Here is a 22419-nt window from a genome sequence, read left to right as displayed (position 1 = left end):
AAGTTGAAGATGTGTGGACTTCAGCTTCAAAAATTCCTCAGCCAAATGTGTGGACTTTACCTCTCAGAATTCCCCAGTCAGCCCTGGGAATTCTAGGAGTTGAAGTCCACATATATTTTCAAGTTCCCAAGGTTGAGAAACCATGCTTTAGTGTGCACAGGTAGCCCTTGACGTACAACAGTTCATTTAGTGACCATTCAGAGTTATAACAGCTATGAAAAAGAGTAACTTACAGGGTGGATAAAAATCAATGATTTTTTTAAAAAAATCAAAAAAATCAGATTTTTTTTTTATTTAAATCGGATTTTTTTTATTTAAATTGGGTTTTTTTATTTTTATCAAATTTATTTTAATAAAAAAAACTTTTGGGGTAAAAATCTATCGTAAGATAGTTTTCTATTTAAGATACATAAATAATTTAGTTTATTCAGCATGAAATGGAGCTTAGTTATGTAGCAGGAGGCTGTATATTCTGCAACACTGGGACTATCGGTGAGTCAACAATGGGTCAAAGGAGTAGCGGAGATGACAGTTGCTCTTTAAAAATTATGATTTAAATCGAGTTGATTTAAATCAAGCCTTTTTACTAGTGATTTAAATCATGATTTAAATCGTGATTTAAATCAAATCCACCCTGGTAACTTATGACCCTATTTCACAGTTACGACCTTTGCAACTTCCCCATCATCATCTGATCAAATTTCAGATGCTTGGCAACTGGTTCATACTTAGGACTCTTGCTGTGTTCCAAGGTCATGTGATCACCTTTTGTGACCTTCTGACAAGCAAAGTCAATAGGGGAAGCCAGATTCACTTTAACAATCAGGTTACTAACTTGTCAACTGCAGTGGTAAGGAAGGTCATAAAATGGGGCAAAACTCACTTAACAAATGTCTCACTTAACAACAAACATTGGGCCCAATGGTGGTCGTAAGTCAAGGACTACCTGTATATGCTCGGTTTATAGGTTTAGTGAGGTATGTTGGCATGTAATTTGTATCCATATTTTTTTACCCCAAATGCTCACAAATTACTACTGCCAAGAGAAAAAAATTCTCCTGTTTCTCTTTCCACTGAGTATCCATTTCCTTTCATGTGCTACTGGTGGCCAGTGGTGGGCAGGTAAGATATAAGTCCCACAATGCAGAGAGCAGCAGAGAATGGGGATTGCAAAGTGATTGTTGGCTTTGATTGAAATGCAAAGTGGTTGGGTAGAGGGGCTTGGGCGGCGGGGGGGGGGGGGGAGAACTGTTCACTCTGCCTTCTCCAAGCCTGGCTGCTTTAGGGTATAAACCCCTCATCTGAAAGAGGCTTTTGTGCCCAGTCCCCTGGCCCCCTTGTGTTGCATGCCAGCAGGTAGCAATTGTTAAGATCAACAGAGCAGAGTCAGAGTGGAAGGAGGCAAAAATGACTTCTGTTGTCATACAGAACAAGAATCTTCAGAGGTCTTGTCTATGGCAACTGGGCAGAAACTACAATTGGCTTTCCCAGCTTCAAAAGGGACTTTTCTGCTCATTGTTAGCTCCTTTTTGGAGGAGTTAAGATGCCTGTATCAGCAGAGAAGGAGGAATGCAGAATAAGAAAAGGAAATAGGCTTATCTAGTCCTTTTTGCTATCCTTCCTGCCATGGCTTTGATCTTATCTCTCTGATCTGTTTGGATTCTTAGGTTAAGACTTCTAGTTCCCTCTCTTTGGTACTCATAATTTCTGCATAGGTGAACATATAATTATGACCTCATAATTATTTAGGATAGAATAGAATAGAATAGAATTTTTTATTGGCCAAGTGTGATTGGACACACAAGGAATTTGTCTTGGTGCATATGCTCTCAGTGTACATAAAAGAAAAGATACGTTCATCAAGAATCATAAGGTACAACACTTAATGATAGTCATAGGGTACAAATAAGCAATCAGGAAACAATATCGATATAAATTGTAAGGATACAACCAACAAAATTACAATCATACAGTCGTAAGTGGAAGGAGATGGGTGGTGGGAACAATGAGAAGATTAATAGTAGTGCAGACTTAGTAACTAGTTTGACAGTGTTGAGGGAATTATTTGTTTAGCAGAGTGATGGCATTCGGGAAAAAAATGTTCTTGTGTCTAGTTGTTCTGGTGTGCAGTGCTCTATAGCGTCGTTTTGAAGGTAGGAGTTGAAACAGTTAATGTCCAGGATACAAGGGGTCTGTAAATATTTTCACAGCCCTCTTTTTGACTTGTGCAGTATACAGGCCCTCAATGGAAGGCAGGTTGGTAACAACTGTTTTTTTCTGCAGTTCTAATTATCCTCTGAAGTCTGTGTCTGTCTTGTTGGGTTGCAGAGCAAACCAGACAGTTATAGAAACCATGCAGATGAAGCCAGCCCTTCCCCCTTTAAGAAAACCAAGAAGCACCAGCTGAAAGAAAAACACAGAGCAGTCCTGCTAACAGAGGGGACAATAGAAATACTTAAGTAGAGCCATTAAGATAAGGGGAATCAGGCTAAAAATAATTCACCTGGAACTCCCCTTTTCCTCTTTCCTGGCAAATTAACCCTCAGGATAGGAAAGACAAAGCCCCAGGAATAGGATTAAACCATTAGATGGACATTTCTTCCAACAAAATGGTCACTAAATGTACTGTTGTAAGTCGAGGACTACCTGTACTTCTTTTCTGGAATTTCATTTCCCAGCACTTATAATAGAACATAGAATCATAGGGCTGGAAGGGATCTCGGAGATCTTCTATTCCAACCCCCTGACCTGGTCAAATGGTTGTCCAGCCTATTCTTAAAAATCTCCAGTGACTGAGCACCCACAGTTCCAAAAGCCAGGCTGTTTCATTGATTAATTGTTCTCACTGTCAGAAAATGTCTCGTCCTGGGTTGGATCTGTTTTTAACAAGCTTCCACCCATTACTTCTTGTCCTGCCCTCTGGTGCTTTGGAAAATAAGTCAGCCCCACTCTTCTCTATGACAGCCCGTCAAAACAGTTATCATGTCCACCCTAATCCTTCTCTTCAATAGGCTAGACATACCTAGCTCCTCAAATGTTCATTATACTATTATACATTATACAATACAGATGTTGAGACCTTGGAAAAAATTCAGAGAAGAGCAACTAAGATGATCAAAGGCCTGGAGACTATAAATATGAAGAACGGATGCAGGATTTGGGTTTGGCTAGTCTAAAGAAAAGAAGAATTAGGGGCAACATGATAGCAGTATTCCAGTATTTGAGGGGCTGCCACAAAGAAGAGGGGGCTCAGATTATTCTACAAAGCTCCAGAGGGCAGGACAAGAAACAGTGGCTGGAAACTAACCAAAGAGAGAAGAAACCTGGAATTAAGGAGAAACTTCCTAACAGTGAGGACAATTAACCAGTGGAATAGTTTGCCTTCAGAAATTGTGGGCGCTCCATCACTGGAGGTTTTTTAGAAGAAACTAGACCGCCACTTATCTGAAATAATAAAGGTTCTCCTGCTTGAGCAGGCGGCTAGACAAGGAGGTTGCTCCAAGGTCACTTCCAGGTCTATTCCTATTCCCGTTCCGTTCCGTTCTGTTCTATTCTGCCTCCATACCCTTTATCATCTTCTCTAAACAATTTCAAGGAAACACTGAGATTCGGGTTAATGTCAGCATTCCAGAAAAACCTCTGTTCCAATTAAAAACTCTGAGGCAAGCATTTTCTCAAAGTTCCATTTACTGGCACATCTTGGGAAAACCCGAATCTGAGAGTTCCGGGTTTTCCCTCAGTAAATCAAAAAACCCCAAAACCATCCCCTCACTCCTCAGTCGATCACATGCTCCAATCACCATCTGTTCCATCTCGAGACAGCACTCCAACCACTCCTCCTCCAGATGCAGTGCTTGTCCTGACCTTGACCGACGGGAAGAATGCTATTTTGTCTAAATACAAAACTCTCAAATAAATCCCCCCTCCTACTTTCCCACACATGAGAAGGTGGCAGCTTGGAAGCTTCCGGCCTAATATGGTTTCCCAAGCTGACATCAGCATCATGGTGATTAGAGCTGTACGCAGTATTTCAGGTATGGACTCATTAGTGTAGTTATTTATTTATTTAGCGTATGGCTGGTCACACACAGCATTAAAACACTTCATTTTTACAGGTTAAAAACAATTAAAACAATAAAAAAGCAGTAAGAAAACCTAAAAGGAAAACAGAAATAACATTTCAAAGTTTAATGTCGAGTTTGGAGATCCAGTCAGTAGCTGCCGTTGTTATGCAGAGGAAGTCCCTAGAATCTCCTCGATATCTTCTGTTAGGGCATTCCCTCACTATGTGCTGGATAGTCTGTTGAGGGGCCCCGCAATCACATTGTGCTGAAGGTGTCTTTCCCCATTTATACAGGGAGTCAGCACACACCCCATGAGTTGTTCTAATTCTATTATATGTCACCCATATGTGTCGGAGTAGGCTAAATCCTGGAGGTATACTACTAGGACTGATGTGCTCAGAGACATCTATTCCACGCCTCCATCCACTTTTGTGTGGTGTTCTGATGATCGGCCATCAACTTATGCGCTGTCAAGATTGGTGGATTTCTTGACTTTAATCGGCATCTTAAGAGATCAGGAATGTATCCATGTATGGGTAGAGAGGAATTTAACAGGATCTTACTATACTCCCGAATGAGAGCTTCTTGTCGTCGTAAGTGCGGGGGGAGTATGTGACTAAGAACTGGTAACCAGTAACTAGGTGTAGATTTTATGCACCCAGTAATTAGCCTCATCGTATGGTTAAGTTGAACATCAATAAGACCTGTATGTGAGCTGTTTATCCATACAGGTGCACAGTATTCCGCTGCAGAGTAGCAAAGCCCGACGGCTGCACATCGGAGAGTTGGGGCTGAAGCTCCCCAAGTTGTTCCGCATAGTTTTTGTAGGATGTTATATCTGCTGTTAACCTTGGCAGCCATATTCTGGATATGTTTCTTAAAGGACAGGGTCCTGTCTAAGGTGACCCCCAGGTATTTTGGTGTTGCCTTGTATGGGAGCAGTTTGTTATTTAGGTATACATTGAGTTCTCTTTTTGCCAATTTGTTGTTGAGTGAAAACATGATGTAACTGTTTTACTTACACTTGGGATTAACCTCCATTGGTGGAAGTATGTGCTCAAAGTTGTAAGGTCGGCTGTAAGTACACCTTCTGTAGCTTCGATGTCCTTGTTGCTAAATGTCCTTGTGGGAGGCAAAGTTACTTGCGTCCGTGGCAATCCTTAAGTCACACGTGCCTCCTGGGTGGTGCTAAATGAGTAACAGACGGACTGGTAGCCAGACATCCGCTAGGATCTCCTGGCTTCACACACAACCCCACGGTCCTTTTAAGGACCTTTTAAGTTCCAAAAAACTAGCAGAAACAGCAGAAATTAGTGTGGTATGAAGTGGTATTATCACATCTTGATGCTATCCTTCTATGGATGCAGCCTAGGCATACATGGACTTTTTTGGCAGCTGTAGCACATGGCTGGCTCATGCTTAACTGGTGATCTGGTAGGACACCTAGCTCTCTTTCGCATACAATTACTAATGTTGAGTCAGGTACTGCTTATTCTGTACTCTACATTATTTTTTCCGGCCTAAGTACAGGACCTTCCTTTCCTCATCACTGAACTGCATCTTGTTAGATACAGGGCCTAATGCTCAAGTCTTATCAAAATCCTTTTGAATCTTGAGTCTATCTTTAAAAAAGTTAGCAGTTCCCCCCTCTGCTTGGTGTCATCTGCAAATTTGTTGAGTTCCCCTTAAAACTATATTTTTTTCTTCTACTAGACTTTTTGTGTCTGAGATGATTGGACAATAATTGTGTAGGCATCACTGCTTCCTGTTGTCTGATGCCTATGATACCTCTTGTAAGAAATGTACAAAGAAAAGAAACAAAGAAAAGGCCACACTTGGAATATTGCATTCAGTTTTGGTCGCCACGATGTAAAAAAGATGTTGAGATTCTAGAAAGAGTGCAGAGAAGACCAACAAAGATGATTAGGGGACTGGAGGCTAAAACATATGAAGAACGGTTGCAGGAACTGGGAGGTCTAGTTTGATGAAGAGAAGGACTAGGGGAGACATGATAGCAGTGTTCCTATATCTCAGGGGTTGCCACAAAGAAGAGGGAGTCAAATTCTCCAAAGCACCTGAGGGTAGAACAAGAAGCCATGCGTGGAAACTAATCAAGGAGAGAAGCAATTTAGAACTAAGGAGAAATTTCCTGACAGTTAGAACAATTAATAAGTGAAACAACTTGCCTGCAGAAATTGTGAATGCCCCCCCAACACTGGAAGTTTTTAAGAAGATGTTGGATAACCATTTGTCTGAAGTGATGTAGGGTTTCCTGCCTACACAGGGTGTTGGACTAGAAGACTTCCAAAGTCCCTTCCAACTCTGTTATTCTATTCTATTCTATTCTATTCTATTCTATTCTATTCTATTCTATTCTATTCTATTCTATTCTATTCTATTCTATTCTATTCTATTCTATTCTAAATGTGATTGTCCTCTACTCCACTCATCTTATTGTTTCCCCCATTAAGGGCTTGCATCAGCCTTTCCTACTTTCTTAAATATAATAAATCAATAAACATGCATCTGAAGATAGGTAGTCCTTGACTTACAACAGTTCATTTAGCGATCATTTGAAGTTTCAACGGCACTGAAAAAAAGAGATTTATGTCCATTTTACATGCTTACGACCGACACAGCATCCCCATGGTCACATGATTTACATTGGATGCTTGACAACTGCTTCATGTGATGGTTGCAGTGTCCCAGGTTCATGTGATCACCTTCTGACAAGCAAAGTCAATGGGGAAGCCAGATTCACTTAACAACCATGTTACTAACTTAACAATGGCAATGATTCGCTTAACAAATCTGGCAAGAAAAGTCGTAAAATGGGACGTAAAAATTCACTTAACAAATTTCTGACTTAGCGACATAAAGTTTGGGCTCTATTGTTGTTGTAAGTCGAGGACTACCTATGAGCAGCCTATTCAACACAGTCCATTCAAAATGTTATTTTTACTTCCATATCCTTTATAAAACTGAACTGTTAGATGTCCATTGCATCAAGACTCCTTGTGCTGAATTGAGTCCAAGGACGTAAAGCACTAATGCTAACGTAGTTGAGAGGCAGAGAGGCGATGATCTATAAAAGCATAGGTGATCCAGTTCTGTGTATGTATAAGGTAAAGATAAAGGTTCCCCTCGCACATATATGTGCTAGTCATTTCTGATTCTAGGGGGCAGTGCTCATCTCTTCAAAGCCGAAGAGCCAGCGCTGTCTGAAGACGTCTCCGTGGTCATGTGGCTGGCATGACAAAACACCAAAGGCATACGGAATGCTGTTACCTTCCCATCAAAGGTGGTCCCTATTTTTCTACTTGCATTTTTTATATGCTTTCAAATTGCTAGGTTGGTAGAAGCTGGGACAAGTAACGGGAGCTCACCCCGTTACGCGGCACTAGGGATTCGAACTGCTAAACTGTTGACCTTTCAGTCAACATGTATACTTCTAAATAAATCATAGTGAATAATACTAATTTTTGCTTAAGTGAGCATGACAATTGTAGTTTTTCTGTAATTCATTACCATTTTCATGGCTTCCTCCTTTATTTAAAGAGTGACGAGGAATTCTATGGTCTGACTGAAACAATAAAGGCATTGCAACTGCTAGTATATCTACTACTTCATTCTATGTTGGAGGATTAGTTTTCATACATAGCCAGACTACCTATATGTTCCTGAGAAGCTCTGGCTTTTGGCTTGTGAAAGAGCTTTTGCCAAGCCCAAGGAAGGAAAAAAATTACCCGTAAGTAAATTGTGAGGGTGTCTCCCAAGTGAGTTTTTAAGGACCTTTTGTTAGGAAGGGGCATTATTGTAGGCTGGAAAATCTCTTGGAGAAATTCTTAAACCCTTAAATTAAGATTTGAATCTCTAAAACTTAAGTCCTTTAGTTTCAAGCAGAGAACATGTTTTTGAAAACAGGTTTCTCTCTGACTTTTCCAGTTGTTTTCTACCGTGTTTCCCTGAAAATAAGACCTCCTCCAAAAATAAGACCTCCCCCCCAAAATAAGCCCTCCCCGAAAATATTTAACTGCAAGCGCAGCCTGTCCCAGCCATTTCCTCTGGTTAAGGTTAGGGAGACAGAGCTGGAAATCAGGTAAGATGGCAAGAGGAGCCCCGTCTTGTCCACACGCCCCAAAATAAGACCTCCCCAAAAATAAGGCCAAGTGGAGTTCAAAAAAATGTAAAACAGGGTCTTATTTACAGGGAAACACAGTATACTTAAGAAAATTTAGATTTTTTTTTTTTTAAAAATTTGCATTTGTGTCCATGTTTTCTAGGTGTAGCAATGAAAGTGCTTGTTCAGAGTTTCGGAGGTTGGCTGATCCTCTTTTTCAGTTGTGTTTCCTTATGTGTAACCCTCCCAACCACTAGACGGGAGAAGCTACTTCAGAAGGAGGACCTCCGCCGTACAGGTGGCAACCTTATCCTAAGTCGGCAGGAAGAAACTTTCAACCGCAAGCTCATGCAACTGAAAGAAACAGAAATAAATAAAGCTATTGAAACTGAGGTATTTCCACCGGCTATGCATTTCTTCAAGGCTAAAGATATCATTGAAAAAAGTGCTGTGTTTGGCATCTTGAAAAAAATGCCCAAAGGTAAATCATTCCTGATTTCCTCAACATCTCCATGAATATCATGCTAAGTAGATAATTTGGTTGGTTAGATTGTTGATCGTGGACTAAAATAAACTCTACAAAGTAAAGGAATGGCGACTGTTACAGAAAATCCGCTTCTTTCCAACTATAAAGCTTTTGCTTAAAAAAAAGTCTTATCAAAATTAGTCGCAGAGTTTTAGTTTTTGTTTTAGAATTTTAGGTAAAATGATTTTCCAAGCTTGTTTGAGTGTTCCAGTTAAGGAACAAACCACGGACTCAAATGCTGAATGCTTTCTTTCGATATTTACATGATGTTAGTTTATTATGCAAAACAAAAAATAGAGAACTAATCTACTTCTCTGTGCCTAATTATATTCATTAGTGATAACGGCATAGTGATAAGTGACAATATTTGACAGTTACAGATTTCCTTTCCCCCCCCCCTTTGTTTTTTGAACTGCCCACCATTTACAGCAATGAAGACTATTTATTTATTTATTTGGTGAATGGCATACATCAGGCCTGTCAAACTGGCGGCCTGCGGGCCGGATGCGTCACGCGCAGACCACGCCCACCCCAGCTCCACAAAGGCAAAAAACATCACGATATGTCATGTGACGCAATCGAATTTGACACCGTGTGGCATATATGGATTAGCAATATAAATAATATTCCCACATCTTTTCCTGGGCTTGTAATTGACCCCTTTTACTGCTTCTTTTGCTTTCATTCTTTATCAGTTCATAGGAATTAAATACTGTTACTTTTTGATGGCTGACTGTAGCTGATCTGCATCTTTAGAAGGCTTATGAGGAGCTTGCTTCCAACAAGTTAAGGGAACCAGGTTCACTTAACAACTGCAACAGGGTGGGTTCTACTTACCTTTACTACTGGTTCACAGTGGGGCCATGTGCGCGCTCTTCTGCGCATGCGCAGAAACGTTCTGATGACATCGGGGTCGGTGGGTGGAGCCTCCCGCTGATTTTACTACCGGGTCTATAGAACTGGTCCGAACCGGGGGCAACCCACCACTGAACTCCAGTGATTTGCTTAACAACTGTAGCAAAAAAGGGTCACAAAATGGGGGCAAAACTCCTTTCACAACTGCCTCCCTTAGCAATGAAAATTTTGGGCTTAATTCTATTCGTAAATCAAGGACTACTTATAATAGCTTCCAAGGCTGGTCTTTGGGTCACCTTCTCCATGCACACAACTGGCTGCTCTAGCTCTCTTTTCTCTCTTCCACTGATACCTACTCTCTGGGACTTCAGCATTTCTCTTACATCTCCCTGTAATACAGGTAAGGGTCTTTGCTGAATTAAAATCCCAGGGGACAGTCCATAAGGATGGAACACAATGAATAAGGAAGTCTTTTCACTCCATGGCTTGGCCTTTCTATACAGCAGGATTTTATAAAGTTGGTTATCAGATGACGTATGCCTAAGATCCTCAAACATTTGGAAGAAATATTAATCCCAAATGATAAACCAATTAAAGAAAGATCCTGAGTCATTTTAGCATCTAAACTGGAACATTCTCTGTTAAACCAGACAATTTCCCCATTACTAGTTATTTCATTTAGACATCGGATTTGTTTAAGAACTATACTGTATATCAGGGGGCGGGCAACTATGGCAACTTTATGACTTGTGGACTTCAACTCCCAGAATTCCTGAGACAGCCTTGCTAGGAATTTTGAGAATTGAAATCCACAGGTTGCAACCTTGCCATCGTTGCCCACCCCTGCTACATATTCTCTGGGTGATTCACCGAACAAGTTCTAATTCACACCTTTGCTCCTGACAAACTGGCTTGAGAATTCTGGGAGTCAAAGTCCATATATCTTAAAGTTGCTAAGGTGGAGTCCAGAAATGCTATTTTGAAATAATGTTTATTTAATGGAATGGGCACACAGCCATCCATTTACCAAGATATTCTGTTTGGGAACAATAGTCTCAACAATAATTTTCTGCTCTGCTTTTCCTCATGCATGATCGTACTGATAAATCTGATACTGTGCAGATTTTGCATAGGAAGTATTTGCGTTATGACCACTGACCACTATTTTGTTTAAAATATTTACTTGGCTTTACTTTTTGTTAGTTGTAGAATCACTAAACGTAAGATTCTGAGATAACTTTGCAGATCAAATAGTCCAACTTCTAGCCCAATGTAGTGATCTACTAATACAGCATCTCAATAGATGCTATCCAATTCCCAAAGCATTCAATTTCATTCAAAAATTTTACCCTGAAAAAATACCCAGGTTTGAGTTACCAGAACTTATGATAGTTCATGGTAGTTTAAAAAAAGTGATTATCTTGCATTCTTGTCTCACGTTTGGAACATGATTGCTTTCATATACATTTTATCCAAGCCTTTCATGAAATCTGTCTTCAGTAAATTTGTAGTGAGATCACAACATATAAAGAAACAAAGCAGGAAAATAAGTCTTAAAGACAATAGCAATAGCAATAGCACTTAGATTTATATACCGCTTCACAGTGCTTTTACAGTCCTCTCTAAGCGGTTTAAACATTGTCCCCAACAATCTGGGTCCTCATTTTACCCACTTCGGAAGGATGGAAGGCTGAGTCAACCTTGAGCTGGGTGAGATTCGATCTGCCAAATTTCAGGCAGCTGTCAGTCAGCAGAAGTAGTCTGCAGTACTGCACTCTAACCACTGCACCACCACAGCGCAACACCATGAAAGCTGTTCCCGCACCATCATTTGTTCACTGCCTACAGTTAGATATGCAAATATTGCTAATTTTAAATAAATACAACCTTTGTTTGCTAAAGATGAAATCTTTTGGACAATGGTGCAATCTAAGCATTGTAGCCTTTGCACAGTGTTACTGGCTAGGGTTTGTGTTCGCCATTTCAATCTAGACTTGTACAGGGCCAATTTATCTTTAAGCAGTATTCCTCTTCCTAGCTTTTTACTGTTTGAGACAATTCATCTAGTCACTTAATAGGCTACCTCACCCACACTGGTCAGATCGCTATATTGCACTGAGTATAGATAGCTTCTTTGTCTTGACAAAGCAATTCAATCCATCGTCTTGTTTTTCTTTGTCCACTTGCTTCTTCCTTGCCAACAGGTGGCCTTTTACATGTTCACGACTATGCTATCCTGAGTGCTGAGTGGCTGGTATACATTGCGACTTACTTGCCTAACTGTTACATCTGCTTCTGCCCGAGGGGGACTGTTCAATTCAAGTTTTCAAAGTCTCCTCCTACAAAAGTGTCTCCTTGCTCCAAGTGGACTTTACTCAAGAACTACCGCAAGTACCTGAGGGATATGTGTGGATTTGATAAGAGGTGGGTGAAAATATTTCAGATTGATTACAAGCATATTTACACTATTATGTTGCTTCTTCCTTCCCCAAGTTGCCTCTTCCAGATGTGCTGGGACTACAACTCCCTGAATGTGTAGCTAGTATGCGTCAATCTGAAATACAACAGATTGAAGAAAGCTGGTTTGGAGCACTATCTGCATAATTTTAAAGATGGAATACTTGTTCTGTATGTTTATTCCATCAGGGCCTCTTCTTTTAATCTAGAAGCCATCATAGTTGCTTCAGTGGAGCAAACATTATGTTGAAGTTGTTTTAACCATAATACTTAACTTCTGTACAATATGTTCCCTAATTACTCAGGGTGCCTTACCTGATCTTTACTATGACCCTACAATAAAAAAAATGTGGAGTTGAGTTGGCTGATAAGACCATATGTTAATCATCCATCTAAAACTTCTTAGTGAATTAATGAGTGAAGACAGAGAATTTGCACTTTTTTGTAAATATGTATTCTTGCACCTCAAGCATGTACTTTACATGCAGAAGATTACAGGTTCAGATCTTGGTATCTCCATTATACCTATCTAAAACTCTGGGTAGTCATTGCCATTCAGGATCAATATTATTGGACTAGGTGAATTACTGTTCTGACTCACGATAGTGGTTTAGATGTATTAGTTCTTTATTTTTTCAATATAAGGAGTATTGTTCATAAAAGAGCTTCATTCAGGGCATGGAAGTAGATCTGTTTCAAAATTCAACCAGCATTCAAGTGATACCAATAGAGGAATCAAAGTCAAGGCTGCTGGGACAGATATGTTGTTTTAATTGCAGATACTAGAAAACGTAATAATGAAGAAGCAACCAAGCCCTTCATAATGTCTTATGTTTATTTACTATGTGAAAATGGATTTTTGGCTGTCTGTTTCTCAACCTTGGTTGTGGAGGGCATCTGCATCATGTTTTGGAGATTGTCCTACCATGCCAGCTTCAGCCCTCACTCCAAGACCTACATGGTTATTGAATATTCTGGATTCTGCATTACTGTAGTCAAATTTCATTTCCAGTTCTGTGGCCAGATTGAATCATCTTATTTTAAGAATGATTCCTAAAAACTAAAGATTGATGGAACTGTGTATGTTTTAAACATGGAAAAAGTGATAATCTCATTTCTGGCTGTGATACAGATCAAAGCTAATTTTGTCCCCATCCCATGTAAAAACACAAAATGATACAGTAAGTTACAGAATGGGAGATTTTAGTTAGAAGCAATATCTACAGTTTATATGTAGTAAGCACGGATAGGCTGAGGAGTTATTGCTTGATGGGTTAAGGAGCAGAAATATAAGTAGGAAGTAATCCAAGGACCTGCTGCAAATGAAAGTCTTTCACGTTTTTGCCTATTGAATCTCAGTTACTTGATTTATGAACAGGGTGGACAACATATGTCTTCCAGAAGACATGTGACCTTTGAGTTTCCTTATTGCACTTTCTATAATTTACAGAGATTGGACCATTTAATTTGATCGCAAACTGCTAATTCGCAAATATACATTTTCCGTCTCTTCTCAAAAGGATTTAGTTAATGTATTTAAGCCTTTAATTAAGCTTAATTAAAAATTAAACCTAAAAAAAAGAGAGACCCGGCCACTGTTACATCAAATATGCAACATGCATTTTGCATGAAAGTTGGAGCTGAGAAAATGGTTTCCCCACCCCTCCCCAGAATCTGCTGACTACGGTTAAGTATTTCACATTAGTTCAAATCAAGCAAGAATACCCAATTTATTCAGTCCTGCGAAAGTCAATTTACATTCATACATACATACCCATCATGCAGTTCCCTTGTTTGGATAAGCAACTTAATCCAAAACGCAGGGAAGGAATAATAAATAGTAAGCAAAGGGAATGAAAGGCATGAAATAAGGAAAAGGATAAGTGGTAAACTTCAATCCAATATATTCGATCATGAATTCCCCCTCTCCATATTTTTTTATCTTTGTAACTCATCCCATCCTCGATTTCATGCTGTACTTCGAAACATTGCCTTTTATTTTTCAAGGTTCTCTCATTTTGAAGATCTCACCAACTCCATCCAGACATGATTCTGTTTCTCCTTCCTCTCAACCCATACATTCTTCCTTCATGTATTTGTTTTGCAATTCAGTTTCTCATTCATTTTTACTGTATGGCCAAGCCATATCAACACACTCCTTTCACACTGATTTGTGTTCAGTCTACATTCGTTCTTCAGCCATTCATTCTTGACCCTATCTCTTTTTGTTTTATCCCACACCCTTCTTAAGTACCCCATTCCTGCTGCATTCAGTTTTTATGCTTCTCCTGGTATTTTCAGCGGTCGTGCTCATATACCCAGCCAGTTTTGCTTCTACTGAGAAACAGGAATTCCTCACAGCGAGGCCGTATATCACCTACTCACTTTCTGCCAGCATTTGACTGTCTTTAAATTTCTCCATCCATTTTCCTACCCATAGTAAACATTCTGTGAACCCATCAGATCTGTTTGGTTCATTTTATCTCAGAGACACTTTCTCTTTTCTCAAGAGTGGAGAACTTCTGCAAGGACGACATTTTGCTGAGATTAAAATGTTAATGGCAATACAGGTAGTCCTCGATTTATGGCCACAGCCCAAAGGTTCTGTTAAGTGGAACAGTTGTTAAGTGAATTTTGCCAACGTTATGACCTTTCTTGTTAAGAAAGTTGTTAAGTGTATCACTGCGGTGGTTGAGTTAGTATTTATTTATTTTATTATTTATTAGTTCGATTTATATGCCGCCCTTCTCCGGAGACTCAGGGCGGCTTACAATGCATTAAGCAATAGCCTTCATACTTTTGTATATACCTGCTTAGTAGGGCTTTCGGCCCCCCCTAAGCGGTGTTCTTTTTTATACAAAGTCAGCTTATTGCCCCCACAATCCGGGTCCTCATTTTACCTACCTCGAAAGGATGGAAGGCTGAGTCAACCTTGAGCCTGGTTAGATTTGAACTTGCAGTAATTGCAGGCAGCTGGCAACTAAGTGCTACTTTAACAGCACTTAGTCCACTGCGCCACCAAGGCTCTTATAACATGGTTGTTAAGTGAATCTGGCTTTCCCTTTGACTTTGTCAGAAGTTTGCAAAAGGGGATCACATGACCCCGGGACATTCCAACGGTCGTAAATATGAGTCCTTTTCCTAGCATCTGAATTTTGATGAAGTGACCATGGGGATGCTGCAACGGTTGTAAGTGTGAAAAATGGTCATAAGTTAACTTTTTCCAATGCTACTGTAATTTTGAACAGTCACTAAATGAACTGTCATAGGTCGAGGACTACCTGTACTATCATACTGAACACATATATCGGTCTTTAAAATGTAATTCTACGCTATTTTAGTAGGGTTTAGGTACCGGTATAATATGACTCATTTTGAATAAATATTATCAAGTTGCCCAAAATTGTGTTTATTTTTTTAATTAAAAAAACCTGTAGTTTAAAATTCTCTCTGATTTTTTGTTTTGTTTTGTTTGCCAAATCTTTGTGATATCTCCCTGCTGAGCTGAAGGAGATCTGTCTTTTAAAACTATCCTTCTTGGCCATTCCTTGTATCTTATCCTTCAGATAACTTTGTAAAAGATGCCTCTCTGCCCTTCATCCATTCCTGGTTTCTAGGGTGATGTTTGCTATGTCCACTACATAAGCAGCTCTTCTCAGAACAGCCCTGAAATGGCAGTTACTACCACATATAAACTAGTAGAAAATGCTGCTGTGTGTGCTATGGTTCATTTCCTTCCTATTATGTTGCATTGTTTACGGAGTAGTTTCTTGCATTGCCCAATCTTTTGTCTGCTAATGTAACGAAAGACCCCCATTGTCATGCACAAGAGGGCAGAGTTAAGGTTGCTGTGGAAACCTTAACTTTGAGTTCCTTGACTGGTGGACACAGAAAGAAAGAAAGAAAGAAAGAAAGAAAGAAAGAAAGAAAGAAAGAAAGAAAGAAAGAAAGAAAGAAAGAAAGAAAGAAAGAAAGAAAAAGAAAAAACACCCTGAGCAAATCAGGGCTATTGGATTTTTAGCTTCCTTCCCCACTCTTTTAATCTAGTCCTCCCATCCCACTTAGTAAGGGAATGAAACATTACCTGCAGTTAAAAGCATAGGGAGGACTTCTTGGGCAGGGAAACAGCAGCTGACCCTTTAAATGTGTGGCAAAGAGAATCCATTTTGTGTTGTCCCATCCTGTCTGTTTGATCAGACCCATTGCTACCTCAGGTTATGATAATTGACAGTGCTATTTCTTGTAAGTTGTAGGAGCACAAATATTATTACGATTAATAATAATGACGGACATGATGGGGGAATTCAATCTAAGTCTTGCTTGCTTGTGAAAAATGTATATTTTTCACCGATCAGGCTCTGATTAGGAAAGGCACCAAGCACAAGCTACTTATAGGAGCTGGTCACAGTTGTCATAGTGAAGGAATGTGGTGTAGGCCCTGGGTGAAACCCTAGTTTATTGTGAAGGGCTTGGATGGAGCGACAGCATGAGCAAAACTTGATTTGCATATTTCTCCTTCATATAATGAGCATATTTGCATGTTATTCACTTGCGGGGGGGGGAGTGATAATAAGTCAAAAGGCACTAGATGGACATTTCTTATGATGAAATAAACTGAAATTACTCATTCCAAAGAAAATGCAAGAGTACTGATGAAAATTGAACACTGAAATCTATATCAAAACATTTTAGAGACCCTAGAACAAATATTTATGAGTGTAGAAATTGTTCAGTATTCAAATTCATTTTCGGTAATAGAATCTTATGTTTGTTTGTTTGTTTGTTTGTTTGTTTGTTTATTATTTATTTATTTATTTATTTATTTATTTATTTATTTATTTATTTATTTATTATATTTCTATACCATCTTTCTCCCATAGGACTCAAGGCGGTGTACAGTCAAGAAAAATATAGATACACAAACATCATAAAATTGCTAATTAAAATTATTATTATAACATAGTTTGGCCCAATTAAATAGAACCTAAAATTAGATAACATTTTAAAAACATTCACATGTTCATATGTTTAGCCCCGTCTGTTGGAACATCAGGGTTTTGAGGGCACAGCGGAAAGCATGGAGATCAGGGATATTTCGTATCTCAGGGGGCAGTTCATTCCAAAGGGTTGGAGCCCTCACAGAGAAGGCCCTCCCCCTGGGAGTCGCCAGTCGGCATAATTTGACTGACAGTACCCTGAGTAGTCCCTCCCTGTGAGAACGAACTGGTCGGTGGGAGGCTATTGGTGGCAAAAGAAGTTTAGAAGGGATGTTAGAGGTCATCCAGTCCAGTTGCCTACTCAGTGAACGATCCAATCCAGCATTTCCAACACCCCGTCTAGCCTCTACCTGAAGACATGCAAATGAACTCACCACTTCATGTGGCAGCCCTTTGGGCTTACAACCAGAGGTGAAATCCAGCAGGTTCTGACAGGTTCTGGAGAACCGGTAGCGGAAATTTTGAGTAGTTTGGAGAACCGGCAAATGTGACCTCTGGCTGGCCTCAGAGTGGGGTAGAAATGGAGATTTTGCAATATCCTTCTCCCAGGATGGGGAGGGAATAGTGATTTTGCAGTATCCTTCCCCTGGAGTGGGGAGGGAATGGAGATTATGCAGTATCCTTCCCCTGCCACATCCACCAAGCCACACCCACCAAGCCACACCACGCCCACAGAACCGGTAGTAACAAAATTTGGATTTCACCACTGTTTACAACTAATATAGTCAAAGATGTTCCTATTGTCCAAATTTGGCAATAAGATTGCTAAATATCAAGATATCAACTGAAATGAAATGTGGTATATTTAATGGCACAACCAAGTTAGTTGAAGAGTTAGTAGGTCCATGTGCACATTGACCTTCCATATATTTTTGTGACATGATCTGTTTTTTATGAATCTAGCCTATATTTCTAGTTTATGCGAACTAGATATATAACTTGTGTCATTATGTGAATCCAAAATGTAGAGTAGCCCAATAGCCTGGTTTTACTGAATGTTTCCCGGGGCAGCTTTCAGAAAGCAGCTTTCCTCCCATTCCTTCTGCTCAGTTTCCTAAAAAGAAGGAAGTTCTCCTCCCAACCCCCAGAGTCAGCAGACATTAGTGCTATCTGCATTTTTACACCCTGAGGCTAATCTCATGAGATGCTAATTCTTGCAAAAGAAGAATTAACCAAGTGAGGGAGAAGCAGTCCCTGGATTAAGTAGTTGGTGCCTTCTTCATAATGTCTTCTAAGGCAGGGGTCTCCAATCTTGGCAACTTTACCATTTGTGGACTTCAACTCCCAGAATTCTGGGAGTTGAAGTCTACAAGTCGTAAAGTTGCCAAGGTTGGAGACCCCTGTTCTAAGGCTTCCCAGGTGAAGGGCAGAAATGCTGGATCTGGGATACCCATCAGAGGTGGACTTCCTGCTGATCTGGTACCAGTAGGATCCTCCAGGGGTGGGTTCTAAATTTTTTTACTACCGGTTCTGTGGGTGTGGCTTGGAGGTCATGTGACTAGGTGAGCGTGACTAGCTGGTCAGAGTCATTTCTGGAAGGTCCTTGCACTTACGACCAGTCCTCGCACTTACGACCCAACTCATTTGTTTGCTTTTAACACTGATCAGCTGTAGGACGGCCCTTTGAAGCCCCGCGGCAAGAGTTTAAACAGTTTTTTTCCCTCTAGTCATCAGCTGGGACTCAGGAGGCAGCAATAGATTGGGGATGGGACCAAATAAAAGGTAAGAATAACGTGGGTGGGTGGAGGGGTGGGAGGGCGGAGGGGGGAACCGGTTCGGTGACGTCATATTGTCACCACTACCGGCTCGGTCGAACCAGACCGAACCGGGAGGAACCCACCACCGGGATCTTCAGCATTTCAGCTGCTGCAGCATGGCCCATGAATCTGGCCAGTTGTTTATTCTGGGGTTCCACTTTTAATTGCACAATTCTCAGTTTTAGCACATCTTGTTTGCTAAACTTTGCTCTGAACATGCTGTCTTCTCTCTTCTCTATAATTGTAATAACAATATGATTGTTAGCAGTAATAACAAATCAGCATCCCAGTTTATTTGTTTGCAAAACAATCATCTTTTCTTTGGATTCTCATGTTCTTCTTTGGATCCGAGATACGGTTATGGCAACTGATCCACATGGAAAGGATTCCTTCCCATGTTCAGCATGAGAGCGTTTACGATCCTTGAAGACAGCTACTATACATAACTGTATTTTTTCCCTCTCCAGATTAAGCACAGCCCAAGGTTTCCAATCTTTCCTTACAATCTTTTCTTACCAGGCCACTGCTCTTCATGGGTGTGCTCCTTTGGACAAAGTCCAGTGCCCAGAACTAGACACAATGTTCTAGATACTGTACATTCTAGAATAAGCAAATGGAATGGAACAATGATTTGTCATGATCTTGACCTTGTATTTAACACTGACATATTGTTAGCTCATATTCAACTTGTGCTCCATCAAAACACCTTTCTCAAAAACCACGTTGCTCAGCTCGGTGCCCTACATCCCATAATCATGCTTTTCCTACTTAGATGAAGGAACTTTTCTGCCCATTATTCCAGCTTGTCAAGAACTTCCTGAAACTTGAAGTTATTCCCATCTATCTTATTCCACTTTAACAAATTTAATCCTGTCCTGTTTATCTTTTTCAAGATCATATTTTCTCTCCCCACATGAAAGTCATTAATAAATAAACTGAACAGCACAGAGCCTAGGTAATGTTAAGCTGACACAATGGATACCACTGAGTGCTTTGAAAATCTAATTCTTGTACACAGAGCTACCTTCAAAATGCCTCAAAAGAGAATATTAAGGACTGTATGGTAGCTCAGTGGCTAAGACGCTGAACTTGTTGATTGAAAGGTCGGCAGCTCAGCGGTTCAAATCCCTAGTGCCATGTAACAGGGTGAGCTCCCGTTACTTCTCTCAACTTCTGCCAACCTAGCAGTTCGAAAGCATGTAAAAAATGCAAGTAGAAAAATTGGGACCACCTTTGGTGGAAAGGTATCAGCGTTCGTGCACCTTTGGTGTTTAGTCATGCCAGCTACATGACCACGGAGACGTCTTCGGACAGCGCTGGCTCTTCGACTTTGAAACGGAGATGAGCACCGCCCCCCTAGAGTCGGGAACGACTAGCACATATGTGCGAGGGGAACTTTTATCTTTACCTTACATCAGTGGTGGGTTTCAAAATTTTTTACTACTGGTCCTGTGGGCGTGGCATGGCGGGCGTGGCATGGCTTGGTGGGCGTGGCTTGGTGGGCATGGCAGGGGAAGGATACTGTAAAATCTCTATTCCCACCCCACTCCAGGGGAAGTTTATTGCAAAATCCCCATTTCCTCCCAATCAGCTGGGACTTGGGAGGCAGAGAATAGATGGGGGCAGGGCCAGTCAGAATTTTTACTACAGGTTCTCCGAACTACTCAAAATTTCCACTACCGGTTCTCGAGAACTGGTCAGAACCTGCTGAAACCCACCTTTGCCTTATATCAGTGGTGGGATTCAAAAATGTTTCACTACCGGTCAGGGTTGAAATGCTCTCGGTTCGGACCGGATTGCCCGATCTGGTAGCAATGGCGACGGGTGTTTTGGTAGCAAAAATCCCTGCACCCACCCCCCACACCATGCTCAGCTGAGTCGCACAATCATCGGAGGTTTTTTTTTTTTTTTTACTTTTAAAAGCATTTTTTCTACAAATGCTTCTTCTGATGAAAAAATGCTTTTAAAAGTAAAAAAAAAAAAGCCTCTGATGAGCGTGCGGCTCAGCTGGGATCCTCAGAGGCTTTTCAAAGCATTTTTTTCTGCAATCTCTTGGTTGAAGAGGTGGTAAAAAAAATGCTTTGAAAAGTTTCTGACGATCCCAGCTGAGTTGCCTAATCGGCAGAGAGGCTTTTCAAAGCATTTTTTTAAAAAGCCTCTCTGACGATCCTAGCTGAGTTGCCTGATCGCCAGAGATTTTTCAAAGCATTAAAAAAAATGCTTTGAAAAGTTTTTTTAAAAAAAAAGTTGGCCACGCCCACCCAGTCACATTACCCCCCCCAAGCCACGCCCACAGAACCTGTAGTAACACATTTTACATTTCACCCCTGCTACCGGTTCTATGGGCATGGCTTGATGGGTGTGGCGTGGCTTGGCGGGCATGGCAGGGGAAGGATACTATAAAATTTCCATTCCCTCTCCACTCCAGGGGAAAATTACTGCAAAATCCCCATTTCCTCTGGATCAGCTGGGACTTGGGAGGCAGAGAATAGATGGGGGCGGGGCCAGTCAGAGGTGGTATTTACCGGTTCTCTGAACTACTCAAAATTTCCGCTACCGGTTCTCCAGAACTGGTCAGGACCTGCTGAAACCCACCTCTACCTTATATAGCTTCCCAGTTTTTTTTTCTTTTAATTAATAAGGATCACAATAGCTGCAGCACTAGTTAATGCTTGAATGAGAGATTACCAGGAAATACCAGAGCTATAAACTGCACTGGGAAGTAAAAAAAAGTCATATCCCCTTTTTGCATCTTTGCACCTGTTTTGTGGCTAGTTCGGTTTTGGTTTAGCATATTCTGGTTCTTGGCCATGGTTTATGGATCATAGCAAATCTAGTAATCGTGATTAATTCACTAAAAAAAGTTAAGTAACCTGAAATAGCGGGATGAATGAATTTATTATTCAGATCAAATAGGCATAAGACTGACTCCTAGCCGTAACACCTGAAGCAAACATACTAAATGTGCACTGGAACTTATGGCAGGGAAGGAAAAGAGCAGTTAAGAAATATAAAAACATAAACAAAGAATAAAGAATACACATGCTTAGTAATTCTGGGTAAGAGAACTAAAAGAGTTATATTGAGAAATGGAAATTTGTTATTACTCCAAACTTCAAGGAATGGTTGTTGAAAAGGTGTCATTTATTTCTTTGGAAAATTATTTTCAGATCATTTATTTGATTATTTTCTACCATCAAAAGATGCAGATGTACGTGCTACTATGGCAAAGCCAGAGATGTAATATTTTACAATAATATTTTCTATTGAACATATTATGTAACATGTTCATTAGTAAATCAATGACTATTGATAAGTATAATATTTAAGACTTTTTTTTCTTCATTTTACTTTTCCTTATCAGTATATATTTTAATTTGTTTGCGGTTGTCTTTATTTGTTTCTTCTAGGCTTGAAGTTTATTACTTGTGTCTGCATAAAATAAATATATATATATATTTTTTAAAGTGATTGTGCAAGAAACTGATCTTCGGAGTATCTAAAAGGTTACTTGCAGGGGTGAAATTCACTTACCTTCCCTATCGGTTCACATATGTGTGAATGTCGTCTGCGCATGCGCAATGGCTGAAAATCATTGCAAAAAAGGGACGTCATGATGTCCGCGTGGGTGGGCGGGGCTTTG

General features: G+C 40.3%; 1 protein-coding gene across 1 annotated transcript in view; it reads left to right on the top strand.

Moving 5' to 3' along the window:
• The window catches only part of ADA2 (adenosine deaminase 2), a 39064-nt gene that overhangs the window by 3685 nt on the left and 12960 nt on the right, over positions 1 to 22419 (top strand). The window contains exons 2-3 of the mRNA XM_070946952.1: positions 8348 to 8665; positions 11770 to 11989. Coding sequence (XP_070803053.1) covers positions 8356 to 8665; positions 11770 to 11989 — 530 coding nt within the window. The 5' untranslated portion in view covers positions 8348 to 8355. The remainder of the gene's footprint in view (positions 1 to 8347; positions 8666 to 11769; positions 11990 to 22419) is intronic.

Source organism: Pituophis catenifer, unplaced genomic scaffold, assembly GCF_029215685.1.
Source record: "Pituophis catenifer annectens isolate HBS135680 unplaced genomic scaffold, rPitCat1.0.hap2 SCAF_7, whole genome shotgun sequence".
Taxonomy (NCBI): Eukaryota; Metazoa; Chordata; class Lepidosauria; order Squamata; family Colubridae; genus Pituophis; species Pituophis catenifer.
The sequence above is the reverse complement of the archived record's forward strand: the minus strand, read 5'-3'. Positions and strand labels throughout refer to the sequence as shown.